Here is a 22,432-nt window from a genome sequence, read left to right on the forward strand (position 1 = left end):
ACCAGATGAACTCAACGCCTTCTATGCACGCTTTGAAAGGGAGAACACAACTACAGCCGTGAAGATCCCTGCTGCACCTGATGACCCTGTGATCTCTGTCTCAGAGGCTGATGTTAGGCTGTCTTTAAAGAGAGAGTGAACCCTCGCAAGGCAGAAGGTCCTGATGGAGTACCTGGTAGGGTTCTGAAAACCTGTGCCAACCAACTAGTGCAAGTATTCAAGGACACTTTCAACCTCTGCTACGGGCAGAAGTGCCCACTTCCTTCAAAAAGACAACAATTATACCAATGCCTAAGAAGAATAAAGTGAGCTGCCTTAATGACTATTGCCTGTGATAAGACTGAACTCCTGCCTCACCAAGGATCCATTGCAATTTGCCTATCATCATAATAGGTCAATGGTAGACACAATCTCAATGGCTCTCCACACAGCTTTAGACCACCTGAACAACACAAACACCTATGTCAAGATGCTGTTCATCGACTATAACTCAGCATTTAACACCATCATTCCCACAGTCCTGATTGAGAATTTGCAGAACCTGGACCTCTGTACCTCCCTCTGCAAATGAATCTTCAGCTTCCTAAATGGAAGACCACAATCTGTGTGGATTGGTGATAACATATCCTCCTCACTGACGATCAACACTGGCGCACCTCAGCGGTGTGTGCTTAGCCCACTGCTCTACTCTCTAAATACACTATGACTCTATATAGGCATAGCTCAAATACCATCTATAAATTTGCTGATGATACAACCATTGTTGGTAGAATCTCAGGTGGTGACGAGAGGGTGTAGAAGGGTGAGATATGCCAAGTAGTGGAGTGGTGCTGCAGCAACAAGCTGGCACTCAACATCAGTAAGACAAAGAGCTGATTGTGGACTTCAGTAACGGTAAGACGAAGGAACACATACCAATCCTCATAGAGGGATCAGAAGTGGAGAGAGTGAGCAGTTTCAAGTTCCTGGTTGTCAAGATCTCTGAGGGTCTAACCTGGTCCCAACATATTGATGTAGTTATAAAGAAGGCAAAACAGCGGCTATACTTCATTAGGAGTTTGAAGAGATTTGGCATGTCAGCAAATACACTCAAAAACATCTATAGATGTACCATGGGGAGCATTCTGACAGGCTGCATCACTGTCTGGTATGGAGGGGCCACTGCACAGGACCGAAGGAAGCTGCAGAGGGTTGTAAATCTAGTCAGCTCCATCTTGGGTACTAGCCTACAAAGTACTCAGGACATCTTTAGGGAACAGTGTCTCAGAAAAGCGGCTTCCATTATTAAGGATCTCCAGCACCTAGCGCATGCCCTTTTTTCACTGTACCATCAAGTAGGAGGTACAGAAGCCTGAAGGCACACACTCAGCATTTCAGGAATAGCTTCTTCCCCTCTGTCATCTGATTCCTAAATGCACATTGAACCTTTGGAGACTGAACCCTTGGACACTACCTCATTTTTTTAATATACTGTTTTTTGCATTTTTTAAAATCTATTCAATATGTATACTGAAATCGATTTACTTATTATTATTAGTATTTTTACTTTTTTTCTCTTCTATATTATGTATTGCATTGAACTGCTGCTGCTAAGTTAACAAATTTCACCTCACATGCCAGTGATAATAAATTGGATTCTAATTCTAATAGTCAGTGGGAGCTTATCTCCACTACCATCCCTGGTTATAATAACCTTAAGGAACTCTTCTGAATTTTTTGACTGGTCTGGTGAAAAAGCTAATTCTATATACATGACACTGCCATCGAAGTGAAACTTCTCAAAAGCATTCTGGAGAATTATCAAACAGTAATTATAACTGTTTATGAAGGGACGACTGCGCAAGTGCGTGGACGTCAGCGAGTTAGACCGGCGCAAGTTTAAAAGGAGACAGCTTTAAAGAGTGGGCGCCAGAGCACAGCGAGACAGAGTAGGAGGGCTTTGGCGATAATGGGTTGAGGCAAGATAGGTTACCTGTGAAGAATAGAAACAGGACGTATGTCTGTGAGGCCGGTATTCTGTATAGGGTGTCAGATGTGGGAAGCCCTGGAGACTCCCAGTTTCCCGGAAGGCCTCATCTGTGCCAGGTGCGTCGAGCTGCAGCTCCTTAAGGACCGGATTAGGGACATGGAACTGCAGCTCGATGACCTTCGTCTAGTTGGGGAAAGCAAGGAGGTGACAGAGAGGAGCTATAGGCAAGTAGTCACACCAGGACCTCGGGAGACAGATAAGTGGGTTACAGTCAGGAAGGGCAAGAGGCAGATATTAGAGAGTATCCTAGTGGCTGTTCTCCTTAACAATAAGTACTTCTGTTTGAGTACTTTTGGGGGGGGGGTTAACAGCCTACCTGGGGGAAGCAACAGTGGCCATGCCTCTGGCACAGAGGCTGTCCCTGTGGCTCAGAAGGGTAGGGAAAGGAAGAAGGCAGCAGTAATAGGGGACTCTATAGTTATGGGGTCAGACAGGCGATTCTGTTGATGCAGGAAAGAAACACGGATGGTAGTTTGCCTCTCTGGTGCTAGGGTCTGGGATGTTTCTGGCTGCGTCCACGATATCCTGAAGTGGGAAGGTGAACAGCCAGAGGTCGTGGTACATATTGGTACCAACGAATACGTAAGAAAACGGAGGAGGTCCTAAAAAGACTACAGGGAATTAAGAAGGAAGTTGAGAAGCAGGACTTCAATGGTAGTAATCTCGGGATTACTGCCTGTGCCACGCGACAGTGAGTATAGGAATAGAGTGAGGTGGAGGATGAATGCATGGCTGAGGGATTGGAGCAGGGGGCAGGGATTCAGATTTCTGGATCATTGGGACCTCTTTTGGGGCAGGCGTGACCGATACAAAAAAGACAGGTTGCATGAATCTGAGGGGGACCAATATCCTGGCAGGGAGGTTTGCTAAGGCTATTGGGGAGAGTTTAAACTAGGATTGCTGGGGGGTGGGAACCAAACTGAGGAGATGGAGGAAAGGCAGGTGATAGAGAAGGGATGTGCTCAGACCGATGGTTTGAGATGTGTCTATTTTAATGTAAGAAGCATCATGAACAAAGCGGATGAGCTTAAGAGTGTGGATCAGTACTTAGAGCTAGGAGGTTGTGGCCATTACAGAGACTTGGATGGTCCAGGAGCAGGAATGGTTACTTAGAGTGCCAGGCTTTAGATGTTTCAGGAAGGACAGAGAGGGAGACAAAAGAAGTGGGGACCTGGCACAGCTGATCTGTGTCATGGCTACAGAAAAGGAGGAAGTCATGGAAGATTGTCTACTGAGTCTCTGTGGGTGGAAATTAGAAACAGGAAGGGGTCAATAACTCTACTGGATGTTTTTTATAGACCACACAATAGTAACAGGGACGTCGAGGAGCAAATAGGGAGACAGATTCTGGAAAGGTGTAATAATAAGAGTTGTCGTGGTGGGAGATTTTAATTTCCCAAATATTAACTGGCATCTCCCTAGAGCAAGGGGTTTAGATGGGGTGGAGTTTGTTAAGTGTGTTCAGGCAAGTTTCCTGACACAATATGCAGATAAGCCTACACAAGGAGAGGCTGTACTTGATCTGGTATTGGGAAATGAACCTGGTCGGGTGTCAGATCTCTCAGTGGGAGAGCATTTTGGAGATGTGCCCTTAACTCCTGGTGGAGTCGTCGGGGCGCTACCATGACAAGCTTTTTGCACTGATCTTTTTGGTATGCTCATCATACGGTGTGTCTTGTGTATCTGAAACCTGGTGGAGACCATCCCTCTCCAGGTTTTTTTTTTACAAGGTCAATTTGTTAGCTCGACACTCAATCCAGGCACGGATGGACAGCGTGCGAGGGAGCCGGCCAGATTCGAACTTGGGACCTCTCGCCCTGAAGATGATGAGAGGCAATGATCGTGTGGATAGTCAGAGGCTTTTTCCCAGGGCTGAAATGGCTAGCACGAGAGGGCACAGTTTTAGGGTGCTTGGAAGTAGGTATAGAGGAGATGTCAGAGGTAAGTTCTTTTTAACGCAGAGAACGGTGAGTGAGTGGAATGGGCTGCCGGCGATGGTGGTGGAGGCGGATATGATAGGGTCTTTTAAAAGACTCCTGGACAGGTACAAGGGCCTTAGAAAAGTAGAGGGCTATGGGTAACCTTAGGTAATTTCTAAGTAGGTACACTTTCGGCACAGCGTTGTGGGCCGAAGGGCCTGCATTATGCTGTACGTTTTCTATGTTTCCATAACGAGTTACACCAAGGAGATGATGGGGAAGGCGACTAAAAGTGTCATCAAAATTGTGTCTTTATAACAGGAAAAAGATAGACAACACAAGATGCTTCGAGAGAGAGAAAAACAATTCCATTGCTCAGTGGTCCAAGCAGCAAAAGGCCCAGCCATGAATGGCAGAGCGGTTACATTTGGGAATGATCAAGAGGCCAGAATTAGCACAGCATGCTGGGTTGTAGTATTGGAGGAGAATATAGATATTGAGGCCATGAAAGTATAAAGCTTTAATTTTAATGTAAAAGCATTGGGAGCCAGTGAACTTAGATGTGACAAGTGATTACAACATGGTAAAAAATTGGCCAGGGCACAGGTTGGAAGACTCATGTTTATAGAGAGTTGAATAAGTATCACAATCAGGTGTATTATCACTGAAATATGTCAGGAAATTTGATGTTTTGTGGAGGGCAGCTGCAATGGTGTAGATTTGGGATAGGTTGAAGCTGGCAGGTAGGAAACAAGGCTTATCAATTAACATCCTGTGCATTTACCTTAGCTGTTCTTTGCTCCGCTCCCATATGTCGTTAGTTTCCTCTGGTGACATGTGCAGGTCTAAGTTGCAAACATTTGGTTTCTGAGGGTAGGTTTTCAAACACTGCTTGGCCCAGTAACGTTGCCATCCAGGAAGAAAGGGATCCGTAATGAACATGAATCCTAAGCAGAGGATCAGTCAAATAACTTGCAGCAAAATATTTTCAAATAACACACCTATATCAAGAGTATTTTGTATCTGTAAGTCAAACACAACAAGAGCTAACCAAAGCCCAGGGAGCTAGCACATTTGCAAGAAAAAGTTTGTGAACCATTTGCAATTACCTGTTTTTCTGTATTAATCACTCATAAAATGTGATCTGATCTTCGTCTAAGTCACAATAATAAACAAATACAATCTGTGTAAACTAATAACACACAACCAATTGTACTTCTTCTCGTCAATACTGAGTACACCATTTAAACAATTACAGTCTAGGTTCAAAAAAAGTATGTGAACCTCTGGGGTAGTGCCTTCTACAAAACCTATTTCACCAGCGACAAAAAGGCAGTTTCTCCTCTCCGTAGCAGAGCAATCTCACCAGCAATAAAAGTGTTCAATAAAGCCATGAAAAGTACACGTGTTTGTGTGTTATTAGTTTAGGCAGATTGTGTTTGTCTATTATTGCCACATTTTATGAATAATTAATGCAGAAAGCCAGGTAATTGCAAAGGGTTCAGAAACTTGAACTGTACTTCCTTTGGCCTGGCTACTGATGACCTTTTTCAAGGCACTGAGTGCTCAAAGGTTTTCTGGCTTTACTTTGTTATGAAACAGTATAATAGTTATAAAGCTCTGATCTATCTTGTAAAAAAATGGGAATGCACATCTTTGCAAGACATCAAAATTCATGCACAACAGGCGGGCTTCATGGGGTGTCACAGTAGCATAGTGGTTAGTGTGACACTATTACAAATCAGGGGTGTTCCGGAATTCAGAGATCAATTTTGGTATCCTCTGCGAGAAGTTTCAACACCCTTCCCGTGAACAAGTGGGTTTCTTCTGGGTGCTCTGGTTTCCCCACACAGTTCAAAGACATACCGGTTAGTAGGTTGATTGGTCAATGTAAATTGTCCTGAGATTAGGGTGGGGTTAAATGGCTGGGTTGCTGGGCAGTGCGACTTGTTGGGCTGGAAGAACTTGTTCTGTGCTGTATCTCTAAATTTTTTTTTAAGTACATGGTAGGAAAAGCTTTCTTTTGAATGACAATGTATTTTTAAATTTGTCCAGTTTTAGGCACAGCAAGAGATGTTTTCACTGTATTTACTGGCCAGTTGGGGCTGGCTTCTCTTCAACCCACCTTAAAATGGGCCAGGACAGATGCAAAGTAGTCCAGGAAGAGGTGTGAGCAGCTGACGAGGAAGTCTGTCCCACCAATATGGTAGGAATGGGGCAGCAGGTAGCTTGGACAAGATGGGACGGAGCACTGAAGAGGGAGATCTCCTGGTCCAGCATCTGGCAGGTAAAACACCAGTGCATCAAATTCATGACCCAGGCTGTGTACACTGCCCTGCCTGATCCAGTGAAGCTTTATGCTGGGGCAAAAGTGAGGCACCATCATGTCCTCTCTGCCCTGGCAGAGGGGTCCTGAAACATATACTCAGCAGCTGGGCAAAAGCTCTGGGAGAAGGCCACTACTGCTGGTGCCATGACCAGGTACTGAAGGCAGTGGCAGAAAATATCTCCTCGGTTATTAACAACAGTAAGCACCTCCACTAACCCAGAAAGCCCATAGCCTTTGTCAAAGTTGGAGACCAACCACAGCTTCAGTCCAGATCACCAGCAAGCTTGCTCGCCACAGTGTCTGACTGGCAACTGAAAGTTGATCTTGGCAAGCAATTAAAGTTCCCTTACTTCATCATATCATCATCACTGAGGCCTGACATAGTCATTCTGTCAGAAACCTTGAAGCACGTGGTCATGGTAGTACCAACAGTTCTTTGGGAAGACTGGATTGAGGAGGCGTTCGAGTGTATGAAGGCCAAATATCAGGAGCTAGTATAGCAATGCCAGAGACAGGGACGGAAGGCATGTTGCGAGCCTATAGAGGGGGGTGTAGAGGTTTTGCTGGCTGCTTGCTCTGCAGATCCTACTTTCTCTTTGGCATTATGGGAGCTGCAAAGAGAAGAGCCATCAGAACCATCACAGAGGCTGCTGACTGTGCCTCCGGATAGCTATGTGTCAAAAGGTGTGTCCTGTGGACCAATGCTGTTGCGAAAAAAACTGGGGCCTGGTCACCCTTGGCTGGGTCGCTTGGGTGAGGGTACCTGATGTTGAAAGACCCAAAATACCTGAAAATCCCAGGTTACGTCACAGAACATCCTAGTATAAATCTCAACATCATCTTGTTAATATTCCTAGAGACATTTACTGGAGAAGGTGTGGAGCTGAAAAATTTCTGCCTTGCCAAATAATATAGATTTTTTTGTCAATGTTTAAGACAAAGGCAATCTATCCTAAGGAAAGGTATTTTATTTTTGCTTTAACCCAGTGCAGCCATTACACAAATGTAAGAAAATACTAAAGAAGGAAATCAGGAAGGTAAAAAAGATGACATGAGGTTGCTTTGGCAGATAATGTGAAGGTAAACCCCAAGGATTTCTACAAGTATATTAAGAGTAAAAGGATAGTAAGGGACAAAATTGGTCCCCTAGAAGATCAGAGTGGTCGGCTATGTGTGGAGCCTCACGAGATGGGAGAGATCTTAAACACTTTTTTTGCATCAGTATTTACTCAGGAAACTGGCATAACGCATATGGAAGGAAGGGAAACAAGCAGTAGTGTCATGGAACATATAGAGATTAAAGATGAGGAGGTACTTGCTGCCTTACAGCGAATAAAGGTAGATAAATCCCCCAGGCCTGACATGATATTTCCTCGGACCTTGAGAGAGACTAGTGTAGAAATTGCAGGGACCCTGGCAGAAATATTTAGAATGTCCTTAGCCACAGGTGCGGTGCCGGAGGATTGGAGGGTAGCTCATGTTGTTCTGTCGTTTAAAAAAGGCTCCAAAAGTAAACCAGGTAATTACAGGTGAGCCTGACATCAGTAGTAAGTAAATTATTGGAAGGTGTTCTGAGAGGTCGGATATACAAGTATTTGGACAGCCAAGGGCTGATTAAGGATAGTCAGCATGGCTGTGTGCGTGGTAGATTGTGTTTATCGAATCTTGTAGAGTTTTTCGAGGAGGTTACCAAGAAAGTAGATGAAGGAAAGACTGTGGATGTTGTCTACATGGCCTTTAGCAAGGCCTCTGACATGGTCCCACATGGGAGGTTAGTTCAGAAGGTTCAGACACTAGGTATCCATGGAGAGGTTGTAAACTGGATTTGAAATTGACTGTGTGGGAGAAGACAGAGAGTGGTAGTGGATGATTGCTTCTCAGACTGGAGGCCTGTGACTAGTGGTGTGCCTCAGGGATCTGTGTGAGAACATTGTTGTTTATTGTCTATATCAATGATCTAGATGATAATGTGGTAAATTGGATCAGCAAGTTTGCCGATGACACTAAGATTGGAGGCGTTGTGGACAGCGAGGAAGGCTTTCAAAGCTTGCAGAGGAATCTGGACCAACTGGAAAAATGGGTCAGAGAGTGGCAGATGGAATTTAATGCAGACAAGTGTGAGGTGTTGCATTTTGGAAGGACAGATCAAAGTAGGACATACACAGTAAATGGTAGGGCACTGAGGAGTGCGGAGGAAGAAAGGGATCTGGGAGTTCAGATACATAATTCCCTGAAGTGGTGTCACAGGTAGACAGGGTTGTAAAGAAGGCTTTTGGCATCCTGGCATTCATAAATCAAAGTATTGAGTATAGGAGTTGGGATGTTATGGTGAGGTTGTATAAGACATTGGTGAGGCCAAATTTGGGGTATTGTGTGCAGTTCTGGTCACCTAACTATAGGAAGGATATCAGTAAGATTGAAAGAGTGCAGAGAAGATTTACTAGGATGTTGCCAGGTCTTCAGGAGTTGAGTTACAGGGAGAGATTGAACAGGTTAGGACTTTATTCCTTGCAGCATAGAAGAATGAGGGGGGATTTAATACAGGTTTACAAAACGATGAGGGGTATAGACAGAGTAAATGCGAGTAGGCTCTTTCCACTTAGATTAGGAGAGATAAATACGAGAGGACATGGCTTTAGGGTGAAAGGGGAAAGATTGAGGGGGAACTTCTTTACTTCACGTGTTGGACACGTGGCCAAGTGGTTAAGGCGCTTGTCTAGTGATCTGAAGGTCGCTAGTTCGAGCCTCAGCTGTGGCAGCGTGTTTGTGTCCTTGAGCAAGACACTTAATCACACATTGCTCTAGTGTCTGTGCGAGGAGTGGCGCCCCACACAGACTTCCAATCTGCACCTTGTAAGGCATGAAAATGCCCGATGCAGGCCTCTCATGGTCTGAGTTGATGTCCCCTCCCCTCTTCACTCAGAGAGTGGTGGGAGTGTAGAACGAGCTGCCATCTGATGTGGTAAATGCTGGCTCACTCTTAAGTTTTAAGAATAAACTGGATAGATACATAGATGGGAGAGGTCTGGAGGGTTATGGACTGGATGCAGGTCAATGGGACTAGGGGAATAAAGTTTTGGCACAGACTAGAAGGGCTGAATGGCCTGTTTGCTGTGCTGTAGTCTTCTATGGTTCTACACCCTACTGTACAAGTTCAGATACATACTTCTCTCCTGACATTATATATTTTGATTTTCATCATCATCATCCATTCTTGCATGAGAAATCCTTCACATTTAAAAGCATTCATTGGAGTTTTTCAAGGTTCTAGGAGATCAGAAGCTATTTACTGCTTCCAGGCAGATGCTGCTGCACTCTCTAAAGTATCAGCTGGAGATAAGAGGCCTTTGATTCAGTATTTGTAAAGCAGAATTTTGAAATGAGGTAAAACATACAAAGCTCAAGCAGACTTACAAACCACAAAAACACTATTAATGCTTTATAAATGACCAAAATTACAAATCCAGTCAATGGTTTTGTCTTCTTGGAAAATAATTGTGCTATTTTAGAATTACGTATATCATGCTATTTTGGAAGACTGGGTTTATAGAGTAGAATATGGGAAACCATCTGCAATAGTATTGGAATAATCAACTCTTTAATTCATAAAAAATTTTAATATTTTGAGATTAGATCAAGTTTAAAGTAAAACTCAGTAGTAATAAATTTTCAGTTAAGATCCTGAATAATAAGGAAATAAAGATATGAACGTCCCAGATTCTATGGTGACATCATAAATGACAAGACAGGCTCAGCCATCTGGAAAGTACAAAGTTAAAGGTCTGATTGAGCATTACCATGATATAAAATGAGAGACTAAAAAAAGGATTAGTTGAAGATAGCAGAGCACCATTCTCCATAGTTGATGCAGAAAAAAAAAGTACCTGCATTTAATTTACTGTCAGATCAGTTCAACTGATTGTAGCTAATACTACCTGCAGACAACCAAGTCAACCGCTTGCTATTCCCAGAGCAGTGGTGCTTGACCATAATCAGCTTCGTTCAAGTGCTCGGCGCATTATTGTAAAATGTAGTTCCCAGCTTTCAAAGAACCACTTCAGGCACAATAGGCCAAATGGTCTCCTTCTGTGCAGTTCAATACCAAGTATATTTTCAATCTGCAAACAGACGGCTCTCCACTGACAGATGAAGACACTGGTCATCATTCTAAGCAACACTCACAGTGGTTCTATTCATATTTCATTGAAAATGATAGAGTTGTAATCTCCTCAGGTTGCATGATGTACATTACCTGGATACCCAGCTAAAGTATATGCTTTCCACTTGCTAACTGGCTGCAGTCCCGCTTTACAGGCATCTCTAGCGCTGACAGAGGCTGCATTAAGGGGAGCATTCAGAACCTGAAGAGGAAAAGAAAAGTTACACTATGATCTCAAATTACTAACACAATTGGGCAGATGGCAAATAATTGAAGCAATTGCAGAATTATTTAATATTGTATTCTCTTAAATAGAGAAAATGGTTGTCAAGCTGAGGTGGTTAAGGTAATTAAATGTTTTGAATGTGGACATAGAGGGAAAATATTTCCATTGGGAGCTAAGAACAAAACAGCATAACCTTATGTTGTTTTAACATAATCTGTGGGTGGCACACTAGCGTAGCGGTCAGCACATCGCTTTATAGTGCCAGCCGTCATTGATCAGCATTAAATCCTGGAGCTGCCTATAAGGAGTTTTACGTTCTCCCCATGGCTGTGTGGTTTTCCTCTGGCTGCTCTGGCTTCCTCCCACATCCCAAAGGGTTAATGAGTTGTGGGCATGCAGTGTTGGCACCGGGAATACGATGACACTTGTGGGCTGCCCAGCACAATCCTCGCTAATTTGATTTGATGGAAAAGGCAAATTTCACTAAAGGCTTCCATGTGCATGTGACAAATAAATCCAATCTTTTTAAAACAGTGCTACGCTATTCATAAAGGAAATCAGGAAACACTTTGAAGAGAGCAAATTTGGAACTAGATGAGACAATTGAAAATGTCAGTACTGATCTTGATTGTATTTTGCTTGAATACCGGAGGAGTTAGAGCCAAGTGGGCACGTGGAGTAGAGATGAAGATAATCTATGAAATAATTGACTGGTGGAAAGGACTGAAGGACCAAATACTGTACTCCTGTCCTCTCTTTTTAAATCACCTAACTTCATACTGTATAATAGGGGTCGCCAACCCATCGGTCGCGATCGACCGGTCGATCTTTGAGACTTTCCCAGTAGATCCCAAAAAAAATCAAAAATAAATACACAAATACTGTTGTAAAGTGAGCATTATAAAAATAAGTAATACTAATTAGGATAATGTCAATATAGCAATACTTTTGCTACAAAGCTGTTTGTAAAGAGAGATTGTTTCCGGGTTGCGGGGTTTCAGTTCCGTTCTTCCTGTCCAGCGCGCATGTGTGTAGCACCCCCACCATGAACTGCATTTTCAGCGTAGCTTGTGCTGCATCAAAGCGACCAATTAAATTAGATACACAGTGGTCCCCAACCACCGGGCCGCGAAGAATGCAGCAGTACAGTGGTAGTCAGAACGCACCAAGCACATCTTTAAGAAAAAAGCTGAAATAAACAAGCTAATTAATTAGGTGCCGCCCGACACGATTGCGTCGTCTCTGATCTGGGCCTACATTTTCGTGTCGGGTGGCACCTAATTAATTAGTTTGTTTATTTCGGCTTTTTTTTCTTAAAGATGTGCTGGGTACGTTCCGGCCACCGCTGTACTGCTGCAGCACTGCATTCTTCGCGGCCTGGAGGTTGGGGACCACCGGATAAGAGTACAAACTGTCACAAACATCAATATATGGCACTCGCTCATGATATCCTGATAGCATGGCGGAGGCTCCACGAAAGAAGGCGAAAAAGTACAAATTCCATCCAGAATGGGAAGAGGAATTTCTATTTACTTTGGTGAAAGACAAGTGTGTACGTATGTTGTGCCACCAAACACAAGCACTGACTAAAGGAGGGAATCTGGAGAGGCACCACAACACCAACCACCAGGAATTTAAAGACACCTACCCCCCAGAGAGCACAATTCGTGCCTGGAAAGTTGAGGAGCTGAAATCAGGGTTGAAGGCCCAGCAATCATTTTTCACAAAACATGCTGCTGAAAATAAGGCTGCTATTGAAGCATCATTTCGTTTAAGTCACCTTTTGGCCAAACACAAGAAGCCTTTTACAGATGGCGATTTATTCAAGGAAGCAATGGCCATTACCACAGAGACTGTTTTTAATGACTTTAAAAACAAAAACGACATCACAACCGCAATACATAATATACCACTTGGCCCTGCAACAGTGACGAGGAGGGTAGAGTCACTGTTAGAGGACGTGGATATTTTTCACTACAATTCGATGAATCCCTGGATGTAATGCAAACAGCTCAGCTTGTTGTATTTGTCAGAATGGCTTTCCAGGATTTTACAACAAAGGAGGACTTCCTCACTCTTTTGCAATTAAAGGAGAGAACGAGAGGTGAGGATATTTACAATGAGTTTAAAAAATATGTCTGTGAAAATGACAACCCCATTCATAAACTGGTGGCAATTACTACTGATGGGGCCCCAGCAATGCGCAGTGTGCACGTTGGTTTTATAGCAGTAAAAGTCAGTTTCTACTTCCGGTCAACTTATCTATGTGAAATTGCATTTTCACAGATGAAAAATTATTAAATATAAGTACAGGAGCTGTCTTACTGACAGACACCTCACAGACTGTCTTGGACTGGCTGTCTGTAGTTATGAGCCAAATTTCAGGGAACTAGCAATAAGTATTCGGCCCCAGTCATCACACTGAGTGCAACAGTCAATTTTTATTCATTTATTTTTCGTGTTGAAATAAAATTAAATAATGAAACTTAGAATTAAAGGTGTGAAGTATTGTAATATTCTTAAAGAAAGATATGCTAGTTACAGTTAGTCCTGACGAAGGGTCTCAGCCCGAAACGTCGACTGTACCTCTTCCTAGAGATGCTGCCTGGTCTGCTGCGTTCACCAGCAACTTTGATGTGTGTTACAGTGTTTTCTTGTATGAATTAATTTTAAAGTTTGACAAAAGTATTTTGTGTAACTCAAATACAATTAGCCCAAATAAAAGGCCTCAAATTGGCAGTACAATCTGAGCTGTTTTTTCTCTAAATGATTCAGTAGGTAGATCTTGCCTTTCACTAAGGTCAAGGTAGGATATGTTGGGCTTGAAAAGGTTGGTGACCACTACTGTATAACATTAATGTTTGTACAAGTATCCATACTGTTCTAAGTCTATAAGGTTAAATGACTGGGTAATTTGAAATGATGCAACATCTTGCTCTGAATTAAAAACAGAAAATTTGTGCTTAAAATATTTGCTGCCATATCCCATTGGTTATGCATAAGTAGAAGCCAATGTACTTACATTTAAAGTAATTGGCAAAAGATCAGAGGGGAGATGTGCCCTCAGGGTAGTAGGACTCTGAACCCCACTACCCATAATGGCTGCAGAAAACTTCAATGTGTTTAAAAAATACTTCCATGTTTTGGGAGATCTGTGCACCTGGTGATGAACGATGAGATTAGCTTTGGTAACTCTTTTTTGACTGGTATGTACAAGATGAGCCAAGTGGCCTCCCCTGCCATAGCAGCAAAGTATCAAGCCCTTCCACACTCTTTGCCCAGGCTGATCACCAAGTACGTATCTATACTAATTCCATTTACCAGAACTAGGTTAAGAGCCTATGAGCATTTGGCTCATATCTTTCAGATATTTCGTTAATTTTCTGGGAGTATTTGCATGAATGCTTCCTCAGGTAGTGTCTTCTGGATTCCAATCACCCTTTGATCCCCTTAAACCTCTTATTGCTTGCTTGTCAATTTAAACCTATGTTCCTGGATTTCAGTGCTTTAAAAGGGATAGAGAGGGAGGAAAAAGGGGAGGAGGGGTGGCATTACTGGTCAGGGATACTACTACAGCTACAGAAAGGGTGGGTAATGTAGCAGGATCCTCTTTTGAGTCAATATGGGAGGAAGTCAGGAACAGGAAGGGAGCAGTTACTCTACTGGGGGTATTCTATAGGCCCCCTGGTAGCAGCAGAGATACAGAGGAGCAGATTGGGAGGCAGATTTTGGAAAGGTGCAAAAATAACAGGGTTGTTATCATGGTTGACTTTAACTTCCCTAATATTGATTGGCACCTGATTAGTTCCAAGTGTTTAGATGGGGCAGAATTCGTTAAGTGTGTCCAGGATGGATTCCTGTCACAGTATGTGGACAGGCCGACCAGGGGGAATGCCATACTAGATCTAGTACTAGGTAATGAACCGGGTCAGGTCACAGATCTCTCAGTGGGTGAGCATTTGGGGGACAGTGACCACCGCTCCCTGGCCTTTATAATTATCATGGAAAAGGATAGAATCAAAGAAGACAGGAAAATTTTTAATTGGGGAAAGGCAAATTATGAGGCTATAAGGCTAGAACTTGCGGGTGTGAATTGGGATGATGTTTTTGCAGGGAAGTGTACTATGGACATGTAGTCGATGTTTAGCGATCTCTTGCGGGATGTTAGGGATAAATTTGTCCCAGTGAGGAAGATAAAGAATGGTAGGGTGAAGGAACCATGGGTGACAAGTGAGGTGGAAAATCTAGTCAGGAGGAAGAAGGCAGCATACATGAGGTTTAGGAAGCAAGGATCAGATGGGTCTATTGAGGAATATAGGGAAGCAAGAAAGGAGCTTAAGAAGGGGCTGAGAAGAGCAAGAAGGGGGCATGAGAAGGCCTTGGCGAGTAGGGTAAAGGGAAACCCCAAGGCATTCTTCAATTATGTTAAGAAAAAAAGGATGACAGGAGTGAAGGTAGGACTGATTAGAGATAAAGGTGGGAAGATGTGCCTGGAGGCTGTGGAAGTGAGCGAGGTCCTCAATGAATACTTCTCTTCGGTATTCATCAATGAGAGGGAACTTGATGATGGTGAGGACAATATGAGTGAGGCTGATGTTCTGGAGCATGCTGATATTAAGGGAGAGGAGGTGTTGGAGTTGTTAAAATACATTAGGACAGATAAGTCCCTGGGGCCTGACTGAATATTCCCCCAGCTGCTCCACGAGGCGAGGGAAGAGATTGTTGAGCCTCTGGCTAGGATCTTTATGTCCTTGTTGTCCACGGGAATGGTACTGGAGGATTGGAGGGAGGCGAATGTTGTTCAAAAAAGGTAGTAGGGATAGTCCGGGTAATTATAGACCAGTGAGCCTTACGTCTGTGGTGGGTAAGCTGTTGGAAAAGATTCTTAGAGATAGGATCTATAGGCATTTAGAGAATCATGGTCTGATCAGGGACAGTCAGCATGGCTTTGTGAAGGGCAGATCGTGTCTAACAAGCCTGATAGAGTTCTTTGAGGAGGTGACCAGGTATATAGATGAGGGTAGTGCAGTGGATGTGATCTATATGGATTTTAGTAAGGCATTTGACAAGGTTCCACACGGTAGGCTTATTCAGAAAGTTAGAAGGCATGGGATCCAGGGAAGTTTGGCCAGGTGGATTCAGAATTGGCTTGCCTGCAGAAGGCAGAGGGTGGTGGTGGAGGGAGTACATTCAGATTGGAGGATTGTGACTAGTGGTGTCCCACAAGGATCTGTTCTGGGACCTTTACTTTTCGTGATTTTTATTAACGACCTGGATGTGGGGGTAGAAGGGTGGGTTGGCAAGTTTGCAGATGACACAAAGGTTGGTGGTGTTGTAGATAGTGTAGAGGATTGTCAAAGATTGCAGAGAGACATTGACAGGATGCAGAAGTGGGCTGAGAAGTGGCAGATGGAGTTCAACCCGGAGAAGTGTGAGGTGGTACACTTTAGAAGGACAAACTCCAAGGCAGAGTACAAAGTAAATGGCAGGATACTTGGTAGTGTGGAGGAGCAGAGGGATCTTGGGGTACATGTCCACAGATCCCTGAAAGTTGCCTCACAGGTGGATAGGGTAGTTAAGAAAGCTTATGGGGTGTTAGCTTTCATAAGTCGAGGGATAGAGTTTAAGAGTTGCAATGTAATGATGCAGCTCTATAAAACTCTGGTTAGGCCACACTTGGAGTATTGTGTCCAGTTCTGGTCACCTCACTATAGGAAGGATGTGGAAGCATTGGAAAGGGTACAGAGGAGATTTACCAGGATGCTGCCTGGTTTAGAAAGTATGCATTATGATCAGAGATTAAGGGAGCTAGGGCTTTACTCTTTGGAGAGGAGGAGGATGAGAGGAGACATGATAGAGGTGTACAAGATAATAAGAGGAATAGATAGAGTGGATAGCCAGCACCTCTTCCCCAGGGCACCACTGCTCAATACAAGAGGACATGGCTTTAAGGTAAGGGGTGGGAAGTTCAAGGGGGATATTAGAGGAAGGTTTTTTACTCAGAGAGTGGTTGGTGCGTGGAATGCACTGCCTGAGTCAGTGGCGGAGGCAGATACACTAGTGAAGTTTAAGAGACTACTAGACAGGTATATGGAGGAATCTAAGGTGGGGGCTTATATGGGAGGTAGGGTTTGAGGGTCGGCACAACATTGTGGGCCGAAGGGCCTGTACCGTGCTGTACCATTCTATGTTCTATGTTATCTAGTCTTAGATACCTCTGTTATGTGGTAAGACTCTTGGAGGATCAGAGGGATCTTGGGGTCCAAGTCCATAGTACACTCAAAGCTGCTGCGCAGGTTGACTGTGAGGTTAAGGCATACAGTGCATTGGTCTTCATCAATCGTGGGATTGAGTTTAAGAGCTGAGAAGTAATGTTACAGCTTTCTAGGACCCTGGTCAGACCCCACTTGGAGTACTGTGCTCAGTTCTGGTCACCTCACTACAGGAAGGATGTGGAAACTATAGAAAGGGTGCAGAGGAGATTTACAAGGATGTTGCCTGGATTAGGGAGCATACCCTATGAGAATAGGTTGAGTGAACTTGGCCTTTTCTCCTTGGAGCGATGGAGGATGAGAGGCATTGATCGTGTGAATAGTCAGAGGCTTTTTTCCAGGGCTGAAATGACTAACGCAAGAGGGCACCGTTCTAAGGTGCTTGGAAGTAGGTACAGAGATGTCAGGGGCAAGCATTTTTTAGGCAGAGGGTGGTGAGTGCGTGGAATGGGCTGCCGGCGACTGTGGTGGAGGCGGATAAGATAGGGTCTTTTAAGAGACTCCTGGATAGGTACACGGAGTTAAGAAAAATAGAGGGCTATGGGTAACCCTAGGTAATTTCTAAAGTAAATACATGTTCAGCACGGCATCATGGGCCGAAGGGCCTGTATTGTGCTGTAGGTTTTCTATGTTTCTACGTGTAAAAATGATTCTTTCTACCAATCCATGCATGGTTTTGCGTACCCATATCACATCTAACCCTCAGCCTTCTCTGATGCAAGGATAATAACCGCTTATCTACCTTTTGCTTACAACTGAAAAATTCTATCCCTAGCAATACCTTCATGAAGCTTTTCTGTGTTTACATCCTCTTGACCAAAACTGTACAAAATACTCCAGCTTTGGCTTAATCAATGTTTCATACAGTTATATGAAAACTCCCTATTGTTAAACACAAGAAATTCTGCAGATGCTGGAAACCATGAGCAACACATATGAAATGCTGGAGGAACTCAGTAAGTCAGACAGCCAAGTCAGACAGCCTCTATGGAGGGGAACAAACGGTCAAATGTTTCAGGCTGAGACTGTTATTCTTATTTTTTAAGCCACAGCTAATGAAAGTGAGAATCCCAAATGCCTTCTTCATCACACCAACTACCAATGCAGCCTTCTTCAGGGATATTTGGACTTGAGCATCTTAGTTTCATAATACTCTCAAATTGTATACTTGTATTGCTATATTTACGCTCTATTCTTGGTGTATTGCTATATTTACACTCTATTCTTGTATTGCTATATTTACGCTCTATTCTTGGTTGGTGCAGCTGTAACGAAACCCAATTTCCCTCGGGATTAATAAAGTATATCTACCTATCTATCTATCTATCTATCAAAGGCCTTTCAATTCATAGTGTATGCCTAATCCTTACTAGACCTCCCTCCCCCAAAATGCATCACATCACACCTATCAGGATTAATTCTATCTGTAATTTCCGTGCCTAATTTAACAGCTCAATCAATACCATTGATTTTTACCATTAATCTTGATAAAGTCATCTCGATGAAGGGTCTTGGCCTGAAATGTTGACTGTTTGTTCCTCTGCCTGACCTTCTAAGTTCCTCCAGCATTTTGTGTGTGCTCTGGATTTTCAGTGTCTGCAGAATCTCTAGTGTTCAATCAATATCATTCTGTAGTCTAAGATGACTGTCCTCAATACCCACATCACCACCACCAATTTGTGTTGAAAAGAATCTCATGATTCCTTTTCTTATTACACTATTTACTTATTTTTGTCATCTGTTATCATTTTACATATCTGCACTGCACTGTTCTGGCAAAACAACAAATTTCATGTTGGTGATAATAAATCTGATTCTGATTTTATAAACTCATGCAGAATTGATATTGGATAATAGGAAAATCAAACTGCTTGTGAAAACTGTTTCAATATTACTTTGGTATTTTACCATTTGATGCCAAGAAGGTCAAGTGACAATATCTCCTCTTACTATTGATTCTTTTTTCTAAACTATTCTCAGCATTTCTACATGTTGACAGTGAGAGTGTGTATTCTAATGGCGTAAAAATTAAGTGCTGATGAATGGTGAAAGGTTTCATTCTTTACCCTCAGCTGATGTCTCAATCAATGCATGCAGGCTACCTGAGCCCTCAATACTGTAATGTTGAAGGCACATCAGTAACGGATCCTACCCCTCCGTCATATCTAATCTGCCAGCTACAAGAATAACATGGCATCAAGGAACAATATCTAAACAGCTGCAGTAAGAGTTGAGGAAGTGTGGGTGAAGGTCAAGTTTCCCCTATGTGTTTATACCTTATATATTTAAATAATTGATTTCAGTGTCCTCAATATGAAAACCCTCCATGTTCCTATAAAAGTATAAATCTGTTATGGTGGAAGAGAAATCGTATTGCACTTGTATGACACCTTAATGCAAAGGAACTAGGAAGGCTGATAGACACAGGAGAATATATTGTGACTATTATAGAAACATGGCTTAAAGGAGGGCAGAAATGCACAACATTTTTGATTGTGGACTTTAAAAAGAGCTGGGAGAGGCAGCAACTTTGTATAAGGAAACAGTTGTGATGATGGGGAACATAACTCGAAAGATCCATAAATGAGGTTATATCGGATTAAAAAAAAGAGCACAAAAAACCCATCATGCTGGAAGTACATATTTGGCTAACAAACACTCAGAGCAGGGCAAAACATTTAAGTATGTAGACAATTTCATAGAGCAAAAATAAAAGGGTAGAAAATTTCAATTACCCTAATATTAACCTGGACTCAAAGGTGTAGAAGTTGCAGAGTTCTCAGCAGAACATTTTTGAAATCAGTACATCAGGAGAGAAAAAATCTAGATTTGAACCTGGACTGTGGAAGTGGTAGCAGGAAAAGAACACTCTGGTGGCAGTAATCACAATTTTTTGAGGTTTAGCACAATAATGAAAAGGAACAAAATACGAAGTGAGTAAACATTCTAAACTTGGGGAACAACTGTTAACAAGTATAATTTAGCAAAAGTGGAAGAGAAGGAGAGTGTTTGAAAACAAAGACCTTAAGTGTGAGGGAGATTGAAGAGTTCTAGAACTCGAGCATACATAGGGTTATTATGAGGATGTCACCCAGGACACGCCCTCTTCTCATTGCTACCATCGGGCACATACTCAATGATTCAGGAATAGCTTCTTCCCCTCTGCCATCATATTTCTGAATGGACATTGAACCCATGAGCACTACCTCACTACCTTTTTTCTCTCTTTTTGCATTACCTATTTATATATATTTCTTATTGTAATTTATAGTTTTTATTATTATGTATTGCAATGCATTGCTGCTGCATAACAACAAATTTCACGACCTATACCAGTGATATTAAACCTGATTCTGATTCTGAGAAAAGCACTGAAGACTGGAGGTACTCAGCAGGTCAGGCAACGTCTATGGTATTAGAAATAGTGTTAACGTAAAAAGCAAATGACTAGTCATTAAAATGGCCTTCATATTTGCTTTTATGGCTTTATGAGAATGCTGCTGGGAGTGCTGAATTCTACTGCTGAGGGGAAAGTGGCTATTCCTGGACTCTTTTCTTTGGAACAAAAGTGGCTGAAAGGAGATTTAAATGAATATGTATATAATTATATAGGTCCTTGAATGAACAATTATGGAGAATCAGTTCCTTTTAATTGTGTTCAATAACTAGGGGGGCAGATTTAAGACAATTTATGGACAGATTAGAGGGGGAGGGAGGGAGGGAGGGAACGTTGACTCAAACCATGAGAGGGCTGCGTCGGGCATTTTCGTGCCTTACAAGGCGCAGATTGGAGGTCTGTGTGGGACACCACTCCTTGCACAGACACTAGAGCAATGTGTGGTTAAGTGTCTTGCTCAAGGTCACAAACATACTGCCACAGCTGAGGCTCGAACTAGCGACCTTCAGATCACTAGAAGAATGCCTTAACCACTTGGTCATGTGCCAGATTAGAGATGGGAATTAAATATATACTTTTCAACCGGGGTGCAAATTTGGAACTCTCTGCTCAAAGAAGGAGGAAGAAAATATTGACAAAGTACATGGGTGCACATCTGAAACTCCATAATATACAAGTATATGGAATGAGAGTTGGGAAGTGGAATTGTTTTGAAGAAGATTTTCTTAATAGTTGGTATGGTCTTTCTGTGCAATCAAGTTTTGATGCTTCTACCACAGCATCAAGATTAGTGCAATCACTTTATAGTATCAAAGATCACTAATCAGAGTTCGATCTCCTCCTTGGCAATAAGGAGTTTGTACATTCTCCTTGTGACCATGTTGCTTTCCTCCACATACCCTGTTTTTCTCCTACATTGCAAGGACGTATGGATTAGTAAGGGGTAGTAAGTTGTGGCCACCAGAAGTATGCTGACATTTACCGGCTGACCCCAGCATAATCCATGTACATCATGGGCACAAGAAATATAACTTTTTTTAAAAACTGGGTGAACAATAACATCAATAAAAATAAAAAGGACTTTAAGAATATCTTACAGTCATACAAAGGTCCTTTTTTATTCAAAGTCTCTCAATTCACTCCTGAAAAACTTAAGTATAAACCAATTGACTTCCATTACATGAAACAGATATATATTCAACTCATGTTTATTCACTGATATTAGACAGACTTCTGTGGTGTGTGATTCAAATGCAAAGCAGAAGCTAATGGTACAAGGAAGAATACAAGATAAAGAAATTAAATACAGAACATGGTAAAAGCTGCACCAGATCAATCTCATCTCTTACTTGGCCAATAAAGAGATGACACAGGATCGGAAGATACAGAATCCTTATGGGTAGAGTTAAGAAAATGCAAGGGCAAAAATACCCTGATGGGAGTTAAATACAGGCAGCCAAGCAGTATCTAGGATGCAGGATGTAAATTACAATGGGAGATAGAAAATGCATGTCAAATGGGCAATGTTACGATAGTCATGGGGGAATTTCATTATGCAGGTAGATTGGGAAAATCAGGTTGGTGCTGGATCCCATGAAAGGGAGTTTGTAGAATGCCCATGAGATGGCTTTTTAGAGCAGCTTGTGGTTGAGCTCACAAGGGGAAAGGTAATTCTAGACTGGGTGCTGTGTAATGAACCAGATTTGATTTGGGAGATGAAGGTAAAGAAACCCTTAGGAGACAGTGATCAAAATATAAAATAATTCACCCTGCAGTTTAAGTGGAAGAAGCTAAAGTCAAATGTATCAGTCCCACAGTGGAATAAAGGGAATTATAGACACGAGACAGGAGCTTGCCGAAACTGATGGAAGGGGACATTAGCATGATGACAGCAGAGCAGTAGTAACTGGAGTTTCTGGGAAGCAATTTGGAAAGCGCAGGATAGATACATCCCAAAGAAAAAGTATTCTAAAGAAAGGATAATGAAATCATGGCTGACGAGGGAAGTCAAAGACAGCGTAAAAGCAAAAGAGAGGGCATATAATATAGGAAAAATTAGAGGATTGGGAAGCTTTTAAAAAACAGAAGGCAACTAAAGAGC

The 22,432-nt window shown here is 42.5% G+C and overlaps 1 protein-coding gene across 1 annotated transcript in view; it reads right to left on the minus strand.

Moving 5' to 3' along the window:
- Positions 1 to 22,432, minus strand: part of alkbh1 (alkB homolog 1, histone H2A dioxygenase) — a 47,249-nt gene that overhangs the window by 15,824 nt on the left and 8,993 nt on the right. The window contains exons 2-3 of the mRNA XM_063044565.1: positions 10,530 to 10,638; positions 4,733 to 4,895 (exon numbers count right to left, since the gene is read on the minus strand). Of these exons, the coding sequence (XP_062900635.1) occupies positions 4,733 to 4,895; positions 10,530 to 10,638 (272 nt within the window). The remainder of the gene's footprint in view (positions 1 to 4,732; positions 4,896 to 10,529; positions 10,639 to 22,432) is intronic.

The sequence above is a fragment of the Mobula hypostoma genome, chromosome 1 (assembly GCF_963921235.1).
Source record: "Mobula hypostoma chromosome 1, sMobHyp1.1, whole genome shotgun sequence".
NCBI classification, from domain to species: Eukaryota; Metazoa; Chordata; class Chondrichthyes; order Myliobatiformes; family Myliobatidae; genus Mobula; species Mobula hypostoma.